Raw genomic sequence first — 19,952 nt, 5'->3', positions numbered from 1 at the left:
ATACAATTAGGGTGCAAGTAGGGTACACACACATACGTGTGTGTTTCTGGCTAAGCGTGCTGATAAAGTAAACTAGTATGCACAAAGGAGTTTTTGACATTATGGAGACCATATTTATTGTTAATAAAGCAACCACTCAATTGCCAATAGAGTTCTATGAAAAGCAATTATACAAGGCACCTGAATTTTTACCATGTCTATTTTGATGCAACCTAGGTATATGGCAGAGCAGAAATTGTTTACGATGGAAGGAACTTACTAGCTTCACTACAATAGTCAGTCCACTACAATAGTTAAATGGTTGTATAATTGGATGAACCAATAAGTACAATACAGTGATTGAGTGGGTGATGTGAAGGAAATTAAGCAAAGAAGGGAAAGTGATCCCATTAGCTGGAGGAAGACGAAACTAACAATTAATACTTGGAGTGTTTCCTAATTCTACTACCTCATATGTGTACATGCTACACATCCATATGTGTACTTATACAGGCTGCGTGTACCACATAGTCCTGGCTCATGGAATAGAAGTTTCATCATCAGTAGGTGAATCATGCAATTCATTAACAAGCAGATTTTGTCACGTTACATCGTTATGCCCCATAGCAAGTAATATGAGATTGTGCTACATCACAAATAGTATGGATGCTTATGTGATGATGACATATAAAATCATACTGTGCTATACGTCATTGCCAGGATACATGCAACACCAGGGTCAACAAGACACAATACATTATAGCTCAGTGAATTATATGACAGCATAGATATACGACTCTTAATTGGGATTGGCAACGGCATCACACTCCCAGTATACTACCTGTACAATTGACGTCACTGGTTAGATACAAGGCGTGTTTTGCTTGTTACCACTTTGAAGAGCATGAAAAGACTCACATTTCTCTTTACTGTAGACTATCAGTATAGGTTTAGTAGAATATGAAAGTTCTCTAATGTTGAGCGATAGTTTCTTTGGTGGAAGTCACTGACTGGCCTTTCCCACAGAAGAAACTCATCATATCATGCCGTTCCGGTATCGCTTTTACACCAAGGTACGTTTCTGTTCCTGTAGCAGCTGTGTATACTTTCTGGTATCGACAACATGTGGCTTTTTAGAACCCCTTTGGTCATTAGAATTGAACAGAATCGTTTGTAAGCCACACCTCTAGTTTAAACGCTGCCTATTTCCTTGATTACAACTTGGCTAGTTGTTGTTGTACCATCGTGGTTCTGTTTTCCTAACTCTGCACAGCTGCTGTCTAGCGTAACCGTTTGTCTTTCAAGCTTTAATCTATTGCCAAAGCTGTGGAACAAAGCTAGTAGGATGGTAGCACACTTCGCTCTTAGGTTCTAAATCACTCTCGCAAAACCTTTAATACTTCATTAGGGGACAATTAAATTAGTATACGATACCAAGAATACTCTTGATGATACCAAGAGTACATAATCACTATTTTTATTATGTACTCTTGACGATACAAATTACAGAAACCATCCGTAACATTCGAAACAAGCCTATTTCTGGTGCGTGATGCCATTTCCAATCCCTATTAGGAGTCGTATATCTATGATGACAGAAAATATCAAATGCTAAATTCCTTAGCTTGGCTACTCAGAAGTACATATGAGACCAGTGCTGAATCAGAATGCACTTCAAGTTTATCACAATACACATACAGGTATATATCTGTTCTACGAATGTTTGATCTACTATCTGACCAAGTGTGCAAGTCAAAATGCATTAACTTGCAAATGAGATAATACCTAATCCAACACAGTACAAAAGCAGCAATTTCAGTAGCTCCCTACTTAGACATGCATGTCTCATTATATTAACAAGGTTCTTTGTAGTGGACCATTGTCTTTCAATATTTAGTTTAACTTTAAGGCCTTTGAGAGAACATATTTTGCATACATGAGTATAAGACATTACAAAATACCACATACGTAGTTGGAGCGTTAGGCACAAGGAGACTCAAGCAAGTTCGTAAACAGAAGGGGCATTTTAACAGAAATCCTCCAAACTCCTTCAATTAATACATTTCCATTATTGATCAGAATAAATTTCCCAAAAGTCTTTAAACTCTCTTCCCAAAAGCATCTCATAATATAACATCTGTTTACAAAGAACCTGTTCAACTTTTCCTATTCAAATTCATCAAAGATTTTGTCCTTGCAACATTTCCAGCTATACAATAACATTTGCAATTTTTGTGGAAGACTTACAGTAATGGTACCATCAATTCAAGCCATATACATTGTTTGTTTAAACAGCACAATCGCTGACTGTGCATTAAATACCTATATACATGTGTGCTGTGTGTGTGAAAATTGCTAGGTAAACTTCAACAGTTCCAGTGTTCAAGGATTTCTTATAATCCCTGAAATCACTATAGAATTTGATTTACCAAGCCTCAAAATTACAGTCACTAAAACATCCATGTGGTGTTTACAGTACGGTAATACAATGCATTGGCCCGAGACGAGCCAACCACAGCAGCTACAGTACATGCATCATGGACTTACCTTTGTCCTCCTTTGTGTCTTATGGCCACTTCACTTCTCAGTAAATTAATAGCCAGGGAACATTACTTGCATTTTCCGTAGTGACTGCATTGATTGCAGAGGCACCTCTTGTACTGCTCTCTTTGTCTGTAATGCAGGTGGAACAAAACTGAAAATGAAACGGGTGTAGCTCAATTTCTGGCCAGGCCTACTCTTTCCTTTGACCTGGTTCACCACTTACACAAGCAAGAAAAAATAGAAATTCTGTATTTGAGTATAACTAGATTATCAAAGAAATGAAACAAGGGAGGTCATCTATACCTGCAGCTACGGTAGGATGCACAAAAAACTTTGCAATCAAAGAGATGAATTTTCATGAACACTGCTACAAGCATATGTCACGAACCATTCATGAAATATGTTTCATGACCTTGTCATGAACATTCATGAACTGGGAAATTGACTAAAGCTGCATAATGCTGCACAGCTGTTTAGAGTTCTGTTGTGAAATTTAAAGAGTCTTAAGTTCATGAATCGTCTTTCAATTTCACCTACCTTAGCTACTTCTTTACTTTGGCAGGACTAGTAACTACAGTCACTATAGTTCGTGAACATAGAGCAGGTGCGCACTGGAATAATTTGTGAATTCACAACTGTTTATGACAAGACTTCATGAATGTTCACGAAATATTTTGTCCATGCCGCAAAGTTTTTTTGTGCACTCTACCATATACTAATGGACATTTATTTAATCTCTACTTAGTGTTTTTCACAAAACAAAGTATATTGCCTTGAATCACGATCTGAATATCTAATAAACCCCAGCAAACCCCATCGTTTTTCAGTTTTGTATTGTGACTATTGAGAGTCACATGAAATACCAAATAAAACAATGTAATTAAGAATAATATATTTAAGTGGCACCAAGAGTATGTAATAGAAACCAAGAGTATCGAACGGGTGAATTACTCCGTGACTAATGATTGCGTGAAGTAACATGGATATTTCAGTAATTGTTCATTTATATTGCCATTAAAGGCTGCTGTATTTAGCCGAATTCGGCCACTAAACCAAGTGAAAACAATATAGCGTTAAAGGGGAAATGGCCAATGTTAAAGTTCTGACACGATCTCTGAAGGCATGGCAACACGCTCATTTGTGCAACCATTGTTTTAGCGAGTTGGAGTTATTTTGGGTCCTTACTACACTTACCTTGTACAATAACTGTTGAATACTTGGTTGAATGACACGGAAAACTGGTGAACAAAGACCCGTTGCCACATACGTATTTCAAATTACCATTTCGCGTAAATGAACAATTACTGAAATATCCATGTTATTTTATGCAATCATTAATCACGGGTTAATATACCGTTCAACACTCTTGGTTTCTATTATATACTCTTGGTGGCGCTTAGAGCACATCCAACCTCCTATACCATATAGGAATAAAATGTCTACTACGTAGTATAACTGCAGGTGTAGATGACCTCCCTTGTTTCATTGGTTTTTTATTTCTATGAACTCTACTCAAACATAAAATTTCTAATTTTGAACATGTTCACAGCAAACGTTACATGGGTACCTACTTTAACAGACCCTTTTTTTTGCACAAACAAAGTTTATTGTTGAAGCCACACACATGCACACACTGTACCTTCTCGAACAGTCACAACTATTATCAGAAATGTGATGCAATAAAAAGAACCACATACAAGCTTGCAAGTGACATTCTCATAGATTTAAAAAAATGAACTGCTTTGTGTAAGCATAACAGTGAAATTCCCCTACCAGTTCACTGCATACTATTACGGCTACCTGCCTAAAACTGACCATTGTTATGATATCTGAATGTTTCATTTTTGTATACAAAGTGACCTGTCAGGGATACAGCCACCAGCTGAATATGGTCAGGAAATTTTGGTCCAAAACTACCTTCATGGCAATAAGTATCCAATAATTGTATGTGCATCCCTGACAGGAAATCTCCTATGCTATGCACATCAAGGCACTGCAATAAGATACATTTCAGTGGATACAAAGGCTAGTAATTAAGTATACCAGCTTCCAGTGGAATTATACAGTGTGCATTAAAATTTACAGGAAAATGTGGCGACAGGAGTTACTGTGATTGTTAGCATCTGTTGTTCTGGTACACATTTTGAGGAAAATTTAGATTGCTTATAAGAAACCTTCACACAATAAACAAAACATTAGTCTCACATGACCTCGTAGCAGGCACACATAATGTCAAATCAATAAGCATTTAATGGAGAGTAAAGGGACTGGCATACAAGCTTAGCAAAATCTGAATTCTGTAGGTCAAACTTTCAAAGAACAAAATTTGACCTTTCTACAAAAAAAATGAATGCCTAACAACTGACCAAATAGTGCATGTATGGTGATGTCCAGCTTCTCAGTATGTCAGTCAATAGAAACGATAGTTGCTCCAATAACACCTATTTCAGATCTAGCTATTGCTGAAAAGTAGAAATACTAGTACACTTGGCACCCTCAGTCATACTGCTAACTCAAACGTTACATGCTTGTTCCTAAATAGTGCATCTATTGAAAGTGGGCTACTTAATCATTTCTAGGCTTCAAGAGTTTTTAATAGAGATGGACTTCTTCAAAAATTTAAATACTGTACCCAGTAGTGCACAAGATTTGCTACAATCTGCACACACCAATAAAAAGTACACAAACAAAAATAAGATCCATACACTCCTAGTATTAAAAGCACAAGCAAGTATCAATACGACAGAAGTTCTTTAGCTGTAATCACGAGTACGACTGTAGCCAATTTGTACATACATTTGTTAGCACGAAGTTTATAATTTTACTGCAAGCCTACATATGAATTGCATAGTACATGCACATAGGAGTTGATAGGAGTTGACATGAAAGTACACAACTTATGAATAGGGCAAAGGACAGCCTGGCATGGCAAAAAGTAGATGAAAAATACAGAAAAATACGACTAATAATAATAAAAATCCCCCCGTACTTCTACACAGTGATGTCACAATGCATCACAGAGCAGAGGACGAGGACAGAACACAACCCATAACATTCAGTGGTGATATATTGGGTTACCTATCTTTAAACTTGTTTCCTTGTGAATATGAGTACACAAACCACTGGTAGCCCACCAGATAACTTGAATGGCTTGTCAATAAACTATGTCACAATATCATATTATTAACCAGCCATTAAAACAGTACACTTAGTCTCACAGAACTGTTGGTGATACCCGAGTATTAAGACACAAGTTAAGGAGCCAGTGTAAGGTATAACAATTGTTTGTATTAAGTTGAAATAATAATTACATAAGGAACAGGCACTAGATGCATGGATGCATGTACGTACATACGTACGTATGTATGTATGTATGTATGTATGTATGTATGTATGTATGTATGTATGTATGTATGTATGTATGTATGTATGTATGTATGTGTGTATGTATGTATGTATGTATGTATGTATGTATGTATGTATGTATGCATGTATGCATGTATGTATGTATGTATGTATGTATGTATGTATGTATGTATGTATGTATGCATGTATGTATGTATGTATGTATGTATCATGTATGTATGTATGTATGTATGCATGTACGTATGTATGCATGTACCGTATGGAGGGAAACTTTGGCGCCATTAAAATTTGGCAAATTTGGCGAATGACCATAAATTCGCCAAATTTTCCCATCCAAATATTTTCGCTGGTGAAGAAAACAGCAAACCAAGCCTCAGACTAATTATAATCAATGTTCTACTCAACCAAGGGCTACTGGGCCAGGCATCACGCTAGAGCAAGGCTTGCCTCGACTATACCTCACTAAGCAGCTAGCTATACTCAGCTAGCTAGCTACTGTACACGTAGTTAGTACCCTCAAACCTCACTCGAAACGGGCATGACAAGTAGCAAGTCCTACCATACTAAGTACGATATTCACCATTCCAGAGGGACGGGAGGGTGTAGATCTACTGTTAGTTGACCAGGCGCCAGAGAGGCGTGGCACTCCCAGTTCGCTTCAAACACAGCAATTCATAATCTAATTAATTAAATAGGGCGTGCGCTTTGCTAATAATTTGTCAAATTTTATTTCGCCAATAGTGATATTTTGTTTCATTCGCCAAATTTTTCCTCCTCCAAAGTTTCCCTCCGTACGGTATGTATGTACGTACGCAGGCACGCACGCACATATGCACAAATGTGTGTATCTCAACATACCCTCTTCTGCAAGTTATCCTTCTCTTCTGCCTTGCTAAAGAGAAGATTTTCTGACTTCTCCACTTTACACTGCAGCATTTCTTGTCTCCTCACAACTCCCCTAAACATTAAGAGGAAGATCACACCAGTGCAAAAGCACACCCCTTCACAACTACCTCAATGATTCACAATAATTTTGGTATTCTTTCAATGGTAGGTGATATCTTAATTCTTCTTCCTCCAAATAGACATCAATTAGGTCTGCATATCTGTCGGTAGAAACAAATGAAAAGACAATTCTATTTAATAAATTATAGAATTACACATGAACAATAAAATACGGTGGTATCTCCCTTTGGCTGGTCACCTCAGCGTAACAGTCACGTGACTACAGTCCCGCATGATTCTTTGTACAGAAATAGTTTGCATTAAGTGGTCATTTCTATAACACACATAGCAGCCGGCTTTCAGATTCTCAAAGAATATAAACGGCCTCTCAAAGAATATGAAGGCCTCTCACAAAGCGGCCAGTGACAGCCATAGCATTAAGTAAACAAGCTGCACTACTTTACATTTATATAACACAAAGAACAGTTGAATACTCACAGTTGTCCTAGCCACCGCATGGCTAGGCCTCACGGTATAATTCTAATTAAAGCTCACTATATTTAAGATTGCGTGGTTACCACTTCAGATTAAAGGGCAAGTTATTACTGCTTTTGCTTCACAAGCTTTGTAGATAGCCAGTCTGCATGGACAACTGGTAATGTTATCTCCACAGCAATCTCTGGCTTTGTTTGTCATCCTTACTGCTTTGTTTATGCCTATTACATAAGTGCTACAGTATACCAAAAGTGCATGTGTAACAAAAAGTCCCTGGAACTGCTGTATAAAGGTCAAACACTTGTTTGTGGTCTATGGCTGATTTATGGAGGATATTGAGATAGGCAGCCACCTCTTTATTAAAGCCTGGCCCGAAAGAGATTGTTGTACTATATACTACAAATAGCAGATGGACTTTAAAAGGCAAACTATGTACAGGATAGGAAAAGTTTGATAAAGTATGGAAGCAATGTGTAACTTATATATTTCAGCAGTAGCACTGCAAATTGTGCTTCTGTTTAAAGAACTACATCACAAATTTGTGATTTGTATTCTATCTATGCACTGTAGCTGCAAAAGACAGGAATATCAGTTGTCAAACTACAAATGTTGCCACTAAGTAATTCTTTTTAACGCCTAAAGCTTCCATGAAAGATTGCATTTCAAATCTAGGACTTAAATGGTATACATGTGTGACCAGAGTTTATAATGGAATGCAATTTATCTATAGCAATACAGAGACCATTCGAAAAAATTTATTGCACAGACACACAGGCTAACTATTGGGACTATAAACTTTGTCCTATATCACGTGTGGGTTTTTCTATGAGAAAGTGTCCTCTGTAGCAGAGGATCCAAAATATATTAGAACAATATGTACCAGCATTGACAATTTAATAGTCTGGTTGCTTTAGTAACAATAGTATAAAGTATCTTATAGACCATAGTAGTCAAACCTCCCTTGGTCCATCGAACCACTGAAATATGATATATTGCAATGAGATTCCTGTAGATACAAAGGATAGCAATGAAAGTAATTGCTTCCAAGAGGAATTAACATCTCCAACTACAGTGTAACTTACAGGATAAATTAATGAAGGGAGTTAGCATCACTGTCAGCATCTGTTGTTGTATTATGTTTCCACGGGAAATTTGTTTTCGCTGTTATCAAGCAAAAGGGAAGCATATTGTAAATATTCACTCATTAAAAACTTGCTAGCGGTCACAAGGTATTCCAAAAAATAAACACCGAATGTAAAGGTCGATTGTTGATGAATACAGACTAATTGTTTGCATAACGTGGCATTTAATGTGTGCATACACTGTACAAATAAATTTGTGTGAGAGTATAAGATACTACGTGTTCTCGTTATTTGCTTTGAGACTAAAGAATTTCAATCTGACAGCTAAATGTTGGTAGTTATGACATGCTGCCATACACAATATCACATGCAAAGCAACTAAGAGAGCACTTTCAAACCTTTGACCTGGATTTCATTTGGGATTAAAGAAACACATAAGAAAAAAATTACCAACTGTGTGTTTGTAGTAATATCTTTATATGCTTTGATACCAGAGAAATGCATGTCACACCAAAAGTAAAACCACAATCTTACCACAAGAATTTATTAAATGCTAAACTTCTCACAGCTGTGTATAGCGGAATCCATTCAAACTGGACGTCATAAAACGTGGTTGCCTTAATAATAATAACTAGAGATGAAACAAATACTACAGGATTATCAGATACCCATTAGGTATCTGTCAAGATCATGTGATCCATTATGCCAGCTTGCATGCTTTACTTAAATACTTTCAGTATTCCTTCACAATGTACTTGGCCCCATGTCTGACAAGTAAGTTAAGCACGTAGCTAGTATGTGTGACTACTCCATTGTTAACACTTGAGAGTACTTAAACACTAAAAATACATGATCACTTCAGCCCTAATAAGGATAAGGTCTATGATCCCATTCGACAGGAATACGGATGTAAATTTTTAGGACATTTAACAAGGAAGCTAAGATCACACAGTAAGGTACCCGAAATAGATAATCCCCTTTGTATTAGTACACTTTATATTGAATGGTTTCTATTATGCGCAGGATAATTTGTCATTTTGGCAACAGGTTGATAGAAGTGAAATTAATTTAAGGGAACAACTGAAATCTACATTAACACCCAAGCATGTGTCTTCTATGCATATGAAATCATTACTGAACATGAAATGTACTGTTTAATATCCTAAAGGGTATTTCCCCATTATTTTTCTTTCATTAGGATTACCAAGCACATACACATATAGACCCCTGAAATCAGAATATCTATTATCATACAGTACGGTAGTACTGTATATTAGGGATCATGCAAGTTTTGGGCTTTCTTGCCCAAAAATATATCACCCTCAAACTTCCTTCATAACAACTTGGCAGGTATTGGTTAGGCATAGCCAAGCCCAAAAATGCCTTCAGAGTGATCCCAAACCCTTCCAACAAGTTTCTATGGAATTTTAAAAATTCTCTATTTTATTCCGACTAACTAACTAACTAATTAGCTAACTAACTAATTAGCTAACTAACTGATACCTTCAGCCAAGCATAACTTGACAACGGATAAGGCTACGGGCTTGATTTTTTCACTGTTCGACTCGCTTCGTCCCGAGACGTGCCTTTTCGCCAACCGCAGTACATACAATGCATGTATCATGAACTTACCTTTGTCCTCCTTTGTGTTCCAGTTCTTTTCGCTGACAACGCAAAGTGTCAATTTGCGATAGCGCAATATGGCTTCCCTCTGGCTGTGTCATGCTTTTCGCCCGCATTTTCCGTTGTGGCTAGATTCATTGCAGAGAAGTTTCTTGCACTATAATGCTTAATGAGCGGAACATAGCTACAAACAAAGCATAATGGCCACCTCACTTTTCAGTGCGTAATTGATTATTGGGGCGTGCATTCAGATGCAATATTATTTTATAGAATACCTGGTGCCATTCTTTCTTTTAATGTGGTACACGTGGATTCAGCAGTCATAATAGTGTTATTAAAAAAGTAAACAAACAAGTAGAAGAAAAAATTAGGAATTTTAAGCTGGATTAGGGATCAAAGAACAAAAAAGTAGGGAAACAAGGGAACAGCTAAAAAGTTGTGAAACAAGGGAGGTTGCCTATACCTGCAGATATACTACTAATCCCATAAACACTTTTTAGTTGATTGCATATCAGTATGTGCAGTTAGCTTAGTGGTTAAATCATACGTTTCATAATCACAGTACTATATGCAGGCATGGGGTCAAATCCAAATCCACACACGTGTTTTTTTTTTTTTCATGTTTAGCCAACCCTTTTTTACTTTTGCCAGAATCTTTTTTTGCTACACGATCCCCCCTGTTATGATTGTGAAGCTTTTATGACACCATCTCTCATTGGGAATTTTATTGTGAACCTTTTTATGACACCTTTATCTCTCATTGTGCACCTAAACACCACATGTTTTACTGTGTCACCAAGAGTTAATAATACCTCTCCTATGTTAAATGTTGGTTTCACTGCGCAGCTCTTTACTGTAGTATAATTATATAGGTAGAATGTATAGAGAGAGCAGGAGTAGGTTATAAGGTCACTTGAAATACATGTGATGTGTTAGCTACTTAAAGGAATGTCGCTATCACTAGCTATACCCATATTCCCATAACAACTTTATATGTGGCTACCAAACACCTCAGCACATAGTAGTTTCATGCTTAGCTTTTTGCTTAAGTAGTTATAATAACTGATAGGGTATATACAGGGCAATAAAGTTGTGCACACATAGGGCAGGTACTACCATAAAGTCGGGTTGTTAAGCGCATGCGCTTATAATTTTCGGAGAAAACTTTTTGTAAAAATCATACTATTTGTTAGGCGCATACACCTAATAAATAATTATGGTGAGTGCAGCATGGAATCACTAAATTGTAATAGAGTAGTTAAAAGTTTGTGCCGATCACCACATCAGCATGTAAGGGTATTAGACTCCATTTCTGGGTGAAATCCTTCGTGATGAACGAGGTTATCACTATCCAGATGGCTGATTTGCTGTATACATAGCGAAGAGAGACCTCAAGGGAGGCGCAAGCGCTTGAGGAGACATTAATTTTTCAGTACTTTTCAGCTTTTCTTGCCGTTTTCTTGCTGTGTCAGCTCTATCATCGCATTTTTCCATGTACGCTTATCATCCATGGTTAATTACAAGAAATGTGTATGCGCTTAACAAATAATGTGCGCTTAATAAACACATGCGCTTAACAACCCGACTCTACGGTATATGACTTACTTTTCCCTTGTCTATGACTTTTTGTGCCATGCACCATCATCCATCTTCACAAAAAAAAAAAAAAAAAACTTTTTTCTTTTGTATTGTCATTGAGTATTACAGTAGCTTTTAACTTAAAAAAAAAAAGATCCATAGCAACTTGTTGAAAGCATTTCGGATTGCTTGTTTGGAGTTAGTTTTACCACCAATACTATGTATCTCATCATCATCAGAGAAAAGCGAGGCTGGTTTTGGGTGATGTTTTTTCATGTGCCACGCCAAAAACTTTGTGGTCCCTACTATACAGTACTATGATTATAGCAAGAGTTAATAATATAGTTTAGTGTAGACACCTGACCACTGACATCTCACTATTAAGAACACCTTGATAATGAGGGCACTGGTTGATAGTTCTATTTGCATCAGTGCAGGTCTAAAGGTTCCTACACTGTACATGTACAGCTCACCAACATTCATAAGAAATTTGTGTGAGTTAATTTGAGGAATGCATCCTTATCAGTTTATAAGCATAGGGAAATATGACCACAAGAAAACCACATATCCCTGATGTATATCATCAAATACGGAAGCCTTGAAATGCAACACTTTAGCAACAAAAGGGAAAATCCTCTCTTAAACAGCTCCCAATATAAACACCACAATGTGGGATGGCATAAGGAAATGCCTTAGAAACAACATTTATCATCCAAGTTGGTCTCAGTAACACTCTAGAATTTTTGAGGTAGAGCATCTGTACTACTTTTGCAGCTTTTGTTAGTTCCTTAAAGCAGCAAGCTTGATACTTTACATTATCCAATACTCACAATTTTAGTAATAACCACAAAATGAAAATATTTTGCTCTTTGTTCCTGTATAAGCTTGTTTGTTCTTTCTAATAACTCAGGAGAACAGAGTCAGGATTAGTGTAGAAATCCCCTTTGCACTTTACTACATTGGGAACAGCCACTTTGTATACAGCAGTTTCAAGTGACATCACAGAGTGTAACAAAACAGGTAGCATTTAGGTAGAGTGCACATTTCATTACTCTGCAGTTACAGGTAGAAAAACAGACAGTTCTAAACAATTACTTACCACATACCAGAAGGAAGGCAGTGTGCATAGCTTGTCTACTTTCTGATATCACAAGTTTTGTCAACTATTTCTTAAGACCAGGCATCCATTTATTTTTGCTGTCGTAATTGCAATTCACCATGCAATTATTTTTGTAATATACATTTATGCACTGCTATGGAAGCTAAACTCTAACACATTTTGAATATTCACAAAACTGTCTTCTCAACTGTCGACTATTGCACAAATTCTATAGAAGCTGCAAGGCTACTCTTTACTTTTGGTACTATTAGAACCAAGTTGTCACTAACAGTACTGGAACTTTTACAGGCAATTGGCACACCAGGAAACAGTTATCTTTAAACAAAATGGTTTCTGAAAAATTAACTCAGCAATTAATGATAAGATATCCTCCATAATAACAGAAGTCAAGTCCTGAAGGAAGCTATCACACAAGAATGAGGATAAACAATAGCAGAAATGAAAACGGTGAAATGCAATACAACCATACTGACAAAGTCTAGTTTCCCAGTTCAGACTTTTTTTATGATCAACAAATGCCAAATAGGAAAGATATGCTAAAATTATAACAACTGTTCCTCGTTCCATTACAGGTGAAATACAAGTGCGTTACTATGACTTATTTGTTACTGAAATGACTGTGTTACATAAAGTATCAAAATCCTGGTCGAGATAAAGTAACAAAATCCTCATTGACAATAAGGGAGCCCCCAACACCTGCCTTATACCCCGTGATGTGAGTGAGAGCACTAGTAAATCACCACAGTACTATTTAAGAAAAGCTCAACTACACAATCAAGAGTAAATGGTTCCTATAGAGTACAGTATGTTGTAACCTTCGCATGATTTCACTATTATCTTATCAAGCAGATCATTAACAATGCACATATACACATACACAGTACTAGTACAAAACTATCACAACTTACGCGTCCATGTTTCCAGCAGCCGCTTGCATGCTGGCACCCAGTGTGGTCTCACTATCAGACAACTCTGTGTAAGTCTTAGCATAGTCACTGTGTATTTTGTGAACTGCCTTTAGCTTGTTATTGACCGTCTAAATGATAATAGTTACAAAGTATGTGTACAGGTATCAAACACTTACAGCAAAAGAACAGTTGTAACACTATACACTATATGTTATAGCTAAAACACCGCTGCACGTGTGTACAAAAAGTACAGCATGAGGGGGTGTGTTGAGAGGCTAATACAGCATGAGGTGAAGAATTTGCCTCCCGAGTGCTGTATTTTTTGTACACACAAGCATATGCGGTACTTAAGTGTTATTTTGTACTTCCTAGTCATCTGGCTTGGAGGGATTTTCTCTAGTACTCAAACATGAAACCGCTGCGATTTTCAGTGATCAGGATATCAGTAAGTGTTTATATAATCTATCTCTAGTCGTAGAACGAACTAATAGGAATAGTTTGGCTAGTTTTAACAATTTACAATGTCACGCATGTGATCAATCGTGCTGTCATGTTCAAATAGCTTCCTAATCAGACAATTAGACAATCTATTTCTAGCTGTAAAACGAACTGGTAGGATTAATTTTGGCTGGTTTTAGCGATTTACAGTGTCATGCATGTGCTAGTCCAGTGGGTTATTTTCATAACATTCCTTAAATAAATTATCCGCATAACTATACTGTATTTACCCAAGTGTGCTATATTTTCCCAATTAGCTGCATAACTGTTCTGTATGACTCACACAGCACAGTTATGCAGCTAATTACACTGTAGTACTGTATGGACAATACAGTATGCGGCATCGCTTTAATCCTCCCACGTAAAGTACAATATATGGAATTACTGCCTGAAAATTTCTTTAATGTTTTTTTTTTTGGGGTGTGTGTAATGGCTTACACAGATGACATATCACAAGTAAGCTACAATTTGTAGTGGCGAAGTCACATGCTCTTGCAGTCTGGGAGCATCCCCCCACCACACATACACACATGTGCATGTGCACACACACACACATGTGCATGTGCACACACACACGCACAAAATTTAGCCTTCTGAAATCATTTTACTAGTGACTGCTCTATTAGAGTATCTCACATATATGTAAAATAAAGAAATAAGAGTCCCATTGCCCATTAGTTATTATGCCTATGACATGTAAAATAGCTAGCAGACTCACACTTCAATACACATGTATTGCACATTTGTATACCATATATGTACAAATTCCAAGATATGTATGTAATTTTCAAGGATCGACAAATTTCAGGGTTTTCGTGGGTTTACTTTTGTGGATCACTTATTTTTCACTCAGGCTATCTGTTATTTACCATAAGACTAGTTTTGATAATCGCTAATTTTCGAGGATGAAAAATTTGCAGACAGCTAAGTAGCCACCAAAATTACATCCCTCGAAAATGAGTACATATACATTAAAAATCCAGCAGTCAAGTTTGGCAATGAAACTTGCACACCCGCATAGTAGTGGTCAGAGCAGACAAAATACAGGGGAGGGTAAGCAGAGGGGGCAACTGCCCCCACTTTGAAGAGTTTTCCAATGCCCAGCTGGTAAAGTACAGCAAATATTGTTTTTAGTCATTAGCCAACTTACTTTGCCTTGGTTTAGGTTATGCAAGAATGGAATCAGTGCTAGGAGTGCACAAGATCGAGATACTCTAACAGAGCAGTCACCTAACTACAGTGGAAAAATACAACTGCTATATATGCACTGCCTCCATGTAATCACCATGTATCTATACATAATCAAGTATATGAGTCTATATGAAATGTCTTCATTGTGCAATCACAGAATTCAAGTACACATGTACCAGTGAAAATGCTCTCAGATTCAATCTCAAAGCATTCAAACTTTCCTGTGGAGGCATGCCCCCAAGATCCCCTAGTATTGGCATAGTGGCGTATATGTACAAAATTTTGAGGGACATAACTTTCATGGATTTCGCGGTTGTTAAGTTGTCTAAAGTTTCATCTTCGAAAATCAAGAGTCTATTATATTATATAGCCCTATGCCAAATAACAGATAGAGGAGTCCACAAGTATATATTCCCTCAGGAAAGATTTTAGAAGCTTTGAGAGATTATTTTCACTGTATTGTTATATGCAGTGTTGGGAGTAACGCGTTACTTATGTAACGCGTTACGTAATATTATTACTTTTGTGGTAACAAAGTAATATAACGAAATACGCTATGAAAACAGGTAATATAACGCAAGATACTTTACTTACAAACGTAACGCGTTACCTAAGTAATGTAATTACTGTAACGAGTCTAATATGACGTAATATTATTACTAAAAGTAACGAAGTTACTAATTGTAGGAACTGAACCTTAATGCACGCACAATGATTGTAATCTAATTAGTATTTAGTAGTAGCAACACATGTTGTCTTATGTAATCTGTATGTGTAATTGTGGGTTTGAATCATCTAGTTATCGCGTGATCATACATGGCGCTGCGAACAGTTCGCATCCTTCGCCCTTCGTAGCCCAACTACCGATTCCCTGGTGCCGGTTAGAGGCACCCGTTAAGGTGACAGTTACATACTTGTACGTCTTTTCTCGCTCCCTTTTCTCCGTATAGAGTTTTTCGTTCCTGCCATTTCCCGCCACACAGGAAGAACAATGGCTACTTTTACCTTCCGACAAGGTGACTTACCAAAGCTCGATCTTCAGGTGGATCGAGGCACAGATTTCGCCGCATGGAAGGCCCAATGGGACTGCTACTCCAGCCTGTCCGGACTTACTGATCAATCGGACGAAAAGCAAGTACAGGCGCTGACCCTCTGTTTCTCCCGTGAGACCCTCACAATCGTCCAGAACCTCGGACTGTCAGAGGACGATAGAAAGAAGGTGAGTCTCACTATTGCTGCATTGAAACACTATGTTGATGGTCACGTTAATGAGACCGTCGAACGTAGGAATTTCCGCAGGCGTTTTCAACAGCCTGGCGAGTCATTCGATGACTATCTTGTGTCACTACGTGAGCTTGTGAAAACATGCAATTTCTGCTCAGAGACGTGTGCTCAAAAAAACATACGAGATCAGATTATAGAAGGGTTAGTTGATGGTGAAATAGTCGAAGACCTATTACAACAAAGCGATCTCTCCCTTACCACAACCATCAGCAAGTGTAGAGCAAAGGAGGCTGCAAAACAGCAGCGTGCAGAGATCTCTGACAGATCCCAGTCCATATCAGCCCTTTACCAACCTAACACCAGCAGACAACCCACTAGCACAAATCCTTGTTCAGGATGTGGTGGCAAACCCCACCCAGCAGGTCGTACACAGTGCCCTGCATACAACTTGACTTGCTTCAATTGTCAAAAGGTTGGCCACCTCGCAAAAGTATGCCGTAGTAAGCCACTCCGTAGATATGTTCCACAACTGCCCCCATCAGAGTACACTCAGCTACCATATCAGTCTGTAGCGACCACCCCCAAACGCATCAAGACCATCACTTGTGCTGATACAGAGGATCAGTTATCATTGCCCCATATCAAGCATGTAACCACTAATGATGCTGCACCGACCATTCTAATTCATGTCTCTTCCTTGAATGGATCGAGTGACATTGAGATGCTACCCGACTCTGGTGCCGATATATCAGCAGCAGGTAGAGAGATACTGACACGGTTGGGTGAGCACGTAGACAACCTTCCACCATCTGGAATTACACCACAAACAGTGAATGGTTCAACAATGCAACCACTTGGCAAACTGCCAGTCACCCTTCGCCTTGGCGACAAACAATACCAGGATGACATCCACATCTACCCTGGGGTGTCAGGAGCCTTAATATCATGGAGAGCCTCTAAGGGCCTAGGTATCCTCCCAGAGCATTACCCCCATCCTGCACCTACCGTGGATACTTCATCATGTCCCACCATCAAGGTTACCAGTACGAGTCAGCCCTCATCAGTCGTTGACTTCAGCAAGGAGTTTCCAACAGTATTTGATGGCATAATCCGCAACATGGATGGTGAAGAGTTCCACATCTCGTTGACCAAAAATGTCAAACCCTTTTGTGTTCACACACCAAGATCAATCCCATTTGCGTTTCGTGACAAGCTTAAAACTGAATTAGATCTCTTGCAGGAACAGAACATCATAGCTCCTGTAACTGAGGTGACGGAGTGGTGTGCACCTATTGTCGTCACACCTAAGAAGAATAGCGAGTCTATTCGGATGTGTGTCGATCTATCACGTTTGAACAGGTACGTCCAACGCGAGCGCTACCAGTCTATAACCCCAGCCCAAGCAGTAGCAGACATTGCCGCAAGTGATGCAAAATATTTTACAGTGCTTGACGCTATGAAAGGATACCACCAATGTGCACTCGACAGTGAGAGCCAGTTGCTGACGACCTTCATAACTCCCTTTGGGCGGTTCAAATACCTCCGTGCACCATATGGGATCTCATCTATCTCCGAGCATTACGACCGCCGCATGGCTGAAGCGTTTACAGGGCTCAATGGTTTCCGTCGCATCGTTGATGACATAGTTATCTATGATAGTGATGCTGCAACCCATACAGAACATGTTTGTGCATTTTTGAAACGTTGTGCAGACAAAAACATTGCACTTAATTTAGCTAAATGTAAATTTCATCAGACAAAGGTCACCTTTGCAGGATTCATCTTGTCTGCAGATGGCTACCAGGTTGACCACACGATCACAGACGCCATCTCGTTATTCCCAATCCCAACTAACCGCACCGACTTGCGTTCATTCTTTGGCTTGGCTAATCAACTGTCTGCGTGCACCAACTCAATTGCCACATCGTTGGCCCCACTGAGACCGCTATTGAGTACGAAGAACGACTTTTTATGGTCACCAGTACATGATAAGGCCTTTGCTGCTGCTAAAGATACCCTTACTGTAGCACCAATTGTTTCCTTCTTTGACCTAGTGAAACTCACTCGTCTGTGTACAGATGCTAGCAGGAACGGATTGGGATTCATACTTCAGCAGAAGTCAGTAGACGGACAGTGGTCCCTTATCCAGGCTGGATCTCGATTCTTGACAGAGACCGAGTCCCACTATGCCGTTATTGAGCTAGAGCTGCTCGCTATATCGTGGGCCGTGTCTAAATGCAGGTTGTTCCTCACTGGATTACAGCATTTTACTGTTCTCACTGATCATAACCCCCTCATCCCAATCCTAAACAGCCATCGCCTCAACGAGGTCGAAAACCCTCGCCTCCAACGATTAAAGACCAGATTGATGGCATACAATTTCACTGCAGAATGGCGAAAGGGTAGCCAAAACGATGCACCTGACGCTCTGTCACGCAACCCCGTGTCAGACCCCCAACCACAGGACATGCTTGCTGAGCACGACATCTGCAATCAACCAGAAATGTCTATCAGGGAGATCAGAGTCATCACTAATGATGGCCATGATAGCCCCCACCTCCAAGATCTTCGCAGGGGCGCTGAAAACGATGAAGAGTACCAGCAACTACTCAGCACAATCCTCAGTGGCTTCCCTGATCATCGCGGCCAGCTGCCAGATCCATTAAGACGTTATTGGCACATTCGTGAACATCTATCAGTAGATGACAACCTGATCGTCCATGGATGCCGCCTCCTTATCCCAAACAGCATGCGTAAACAAGTCTTGTCTGAATTACATGACTCACACCAAGGTGCTGTGCGCACCAAACAGCGTGCCCACCTAATTAACCGTTTACTGGCCTGGTATAGATAACGACATTGAGAACATCGTCTTCAGCTGTAAACAATGCCAAGACCACCTCCCATCTAACCACAAAGAGCCAATTCTTTGTAAGCCAACCCCTGTCAGACCATTTCAAGAGGTAGCAGCAGACTTTTGCTCACATGGCGGACAGTATTACCTAATCCTGGTAGACTGTTGTACAGACTGGCCTACCATCGTTCCTATGGGACTCAACACAACAGCACCACGCCTCGTTGCTACCGTCAGACAATCCTTTTGCCGTACTGGAATTCCCGACATCTTTTGGTCCGATGGGGGACCTCAATTTACTTCGAAGACCTTCCAGGATTTTGTACGCAGATGGGGATTTCAGCATCAAACCTCAACACCAAGATACCCACAAAGTAATGGGAAAATCGAAGCCACTGTAAAGTCGATGAAAAAACTGGTTCGTGCGTCATGGACTGGCCGTACTCTAGATGAAGACAAACTATGCAAGGCTTTACTACAATACCGCAATACACCTTCTCGGAAGGACGGTGCCTCTCCAGCACAGAAGCTATTTGGACATCCCG

The 19,952-nt window shown here is 39.0% G+C and overlaps 1 protein-coding gene across 3 annotated transcripts in view; it reads right to left on the bottom strand.

Moving 5' to 3' along the window:
• The window catches only part of LOC136237284 (sorting nexin-4-like), a 31,554-nt gene that overhangs the window by 6,542 nt on the left and 5,060 nt on the right, over nt 1-19,952 (bottom strand). For all 3 annotated transcript variants that reach the window (XM_066027630.1, XM_066027628.1, XM_066027629.1), the window contains exons 9-11: nt 13,641-13,768; nt 6,903-6,995; nt 6,748-6,847 (exon numbers count right to left, since the gene is read on the bottom strand). In XM_066027630.1, coding sequence (XP_065883702.1) covers nt 6,748-6,847; nt 6,903-6,995; nt 13,641-13,768 — 321 coding nt within the window. The remainder of the gene's footprint in view (nt 1-6,747; nt 6,848-6,902; nt 6,996-13,640; nt 13,769-19,952) is intronic.

The sequence above is a fragment of the Dysidea avara genome, chromosome 10, assembly GCF_963678975.1.
Source record: "Dysidea avara chromosome 10, odDysAvar1.4, whole genome shotgun sequence".
Taxonomy (NCBI): Eukaryota; Metazoa; Porifera; class Demospongiae; order Dictyoceratida; family Dysideidae; genus Dysidea; species Dysidea avara.
Note: the sequence above shows the minus strand (reverse complement) of the source record. Positions and strands in the feature narration are given on the sequence as shown.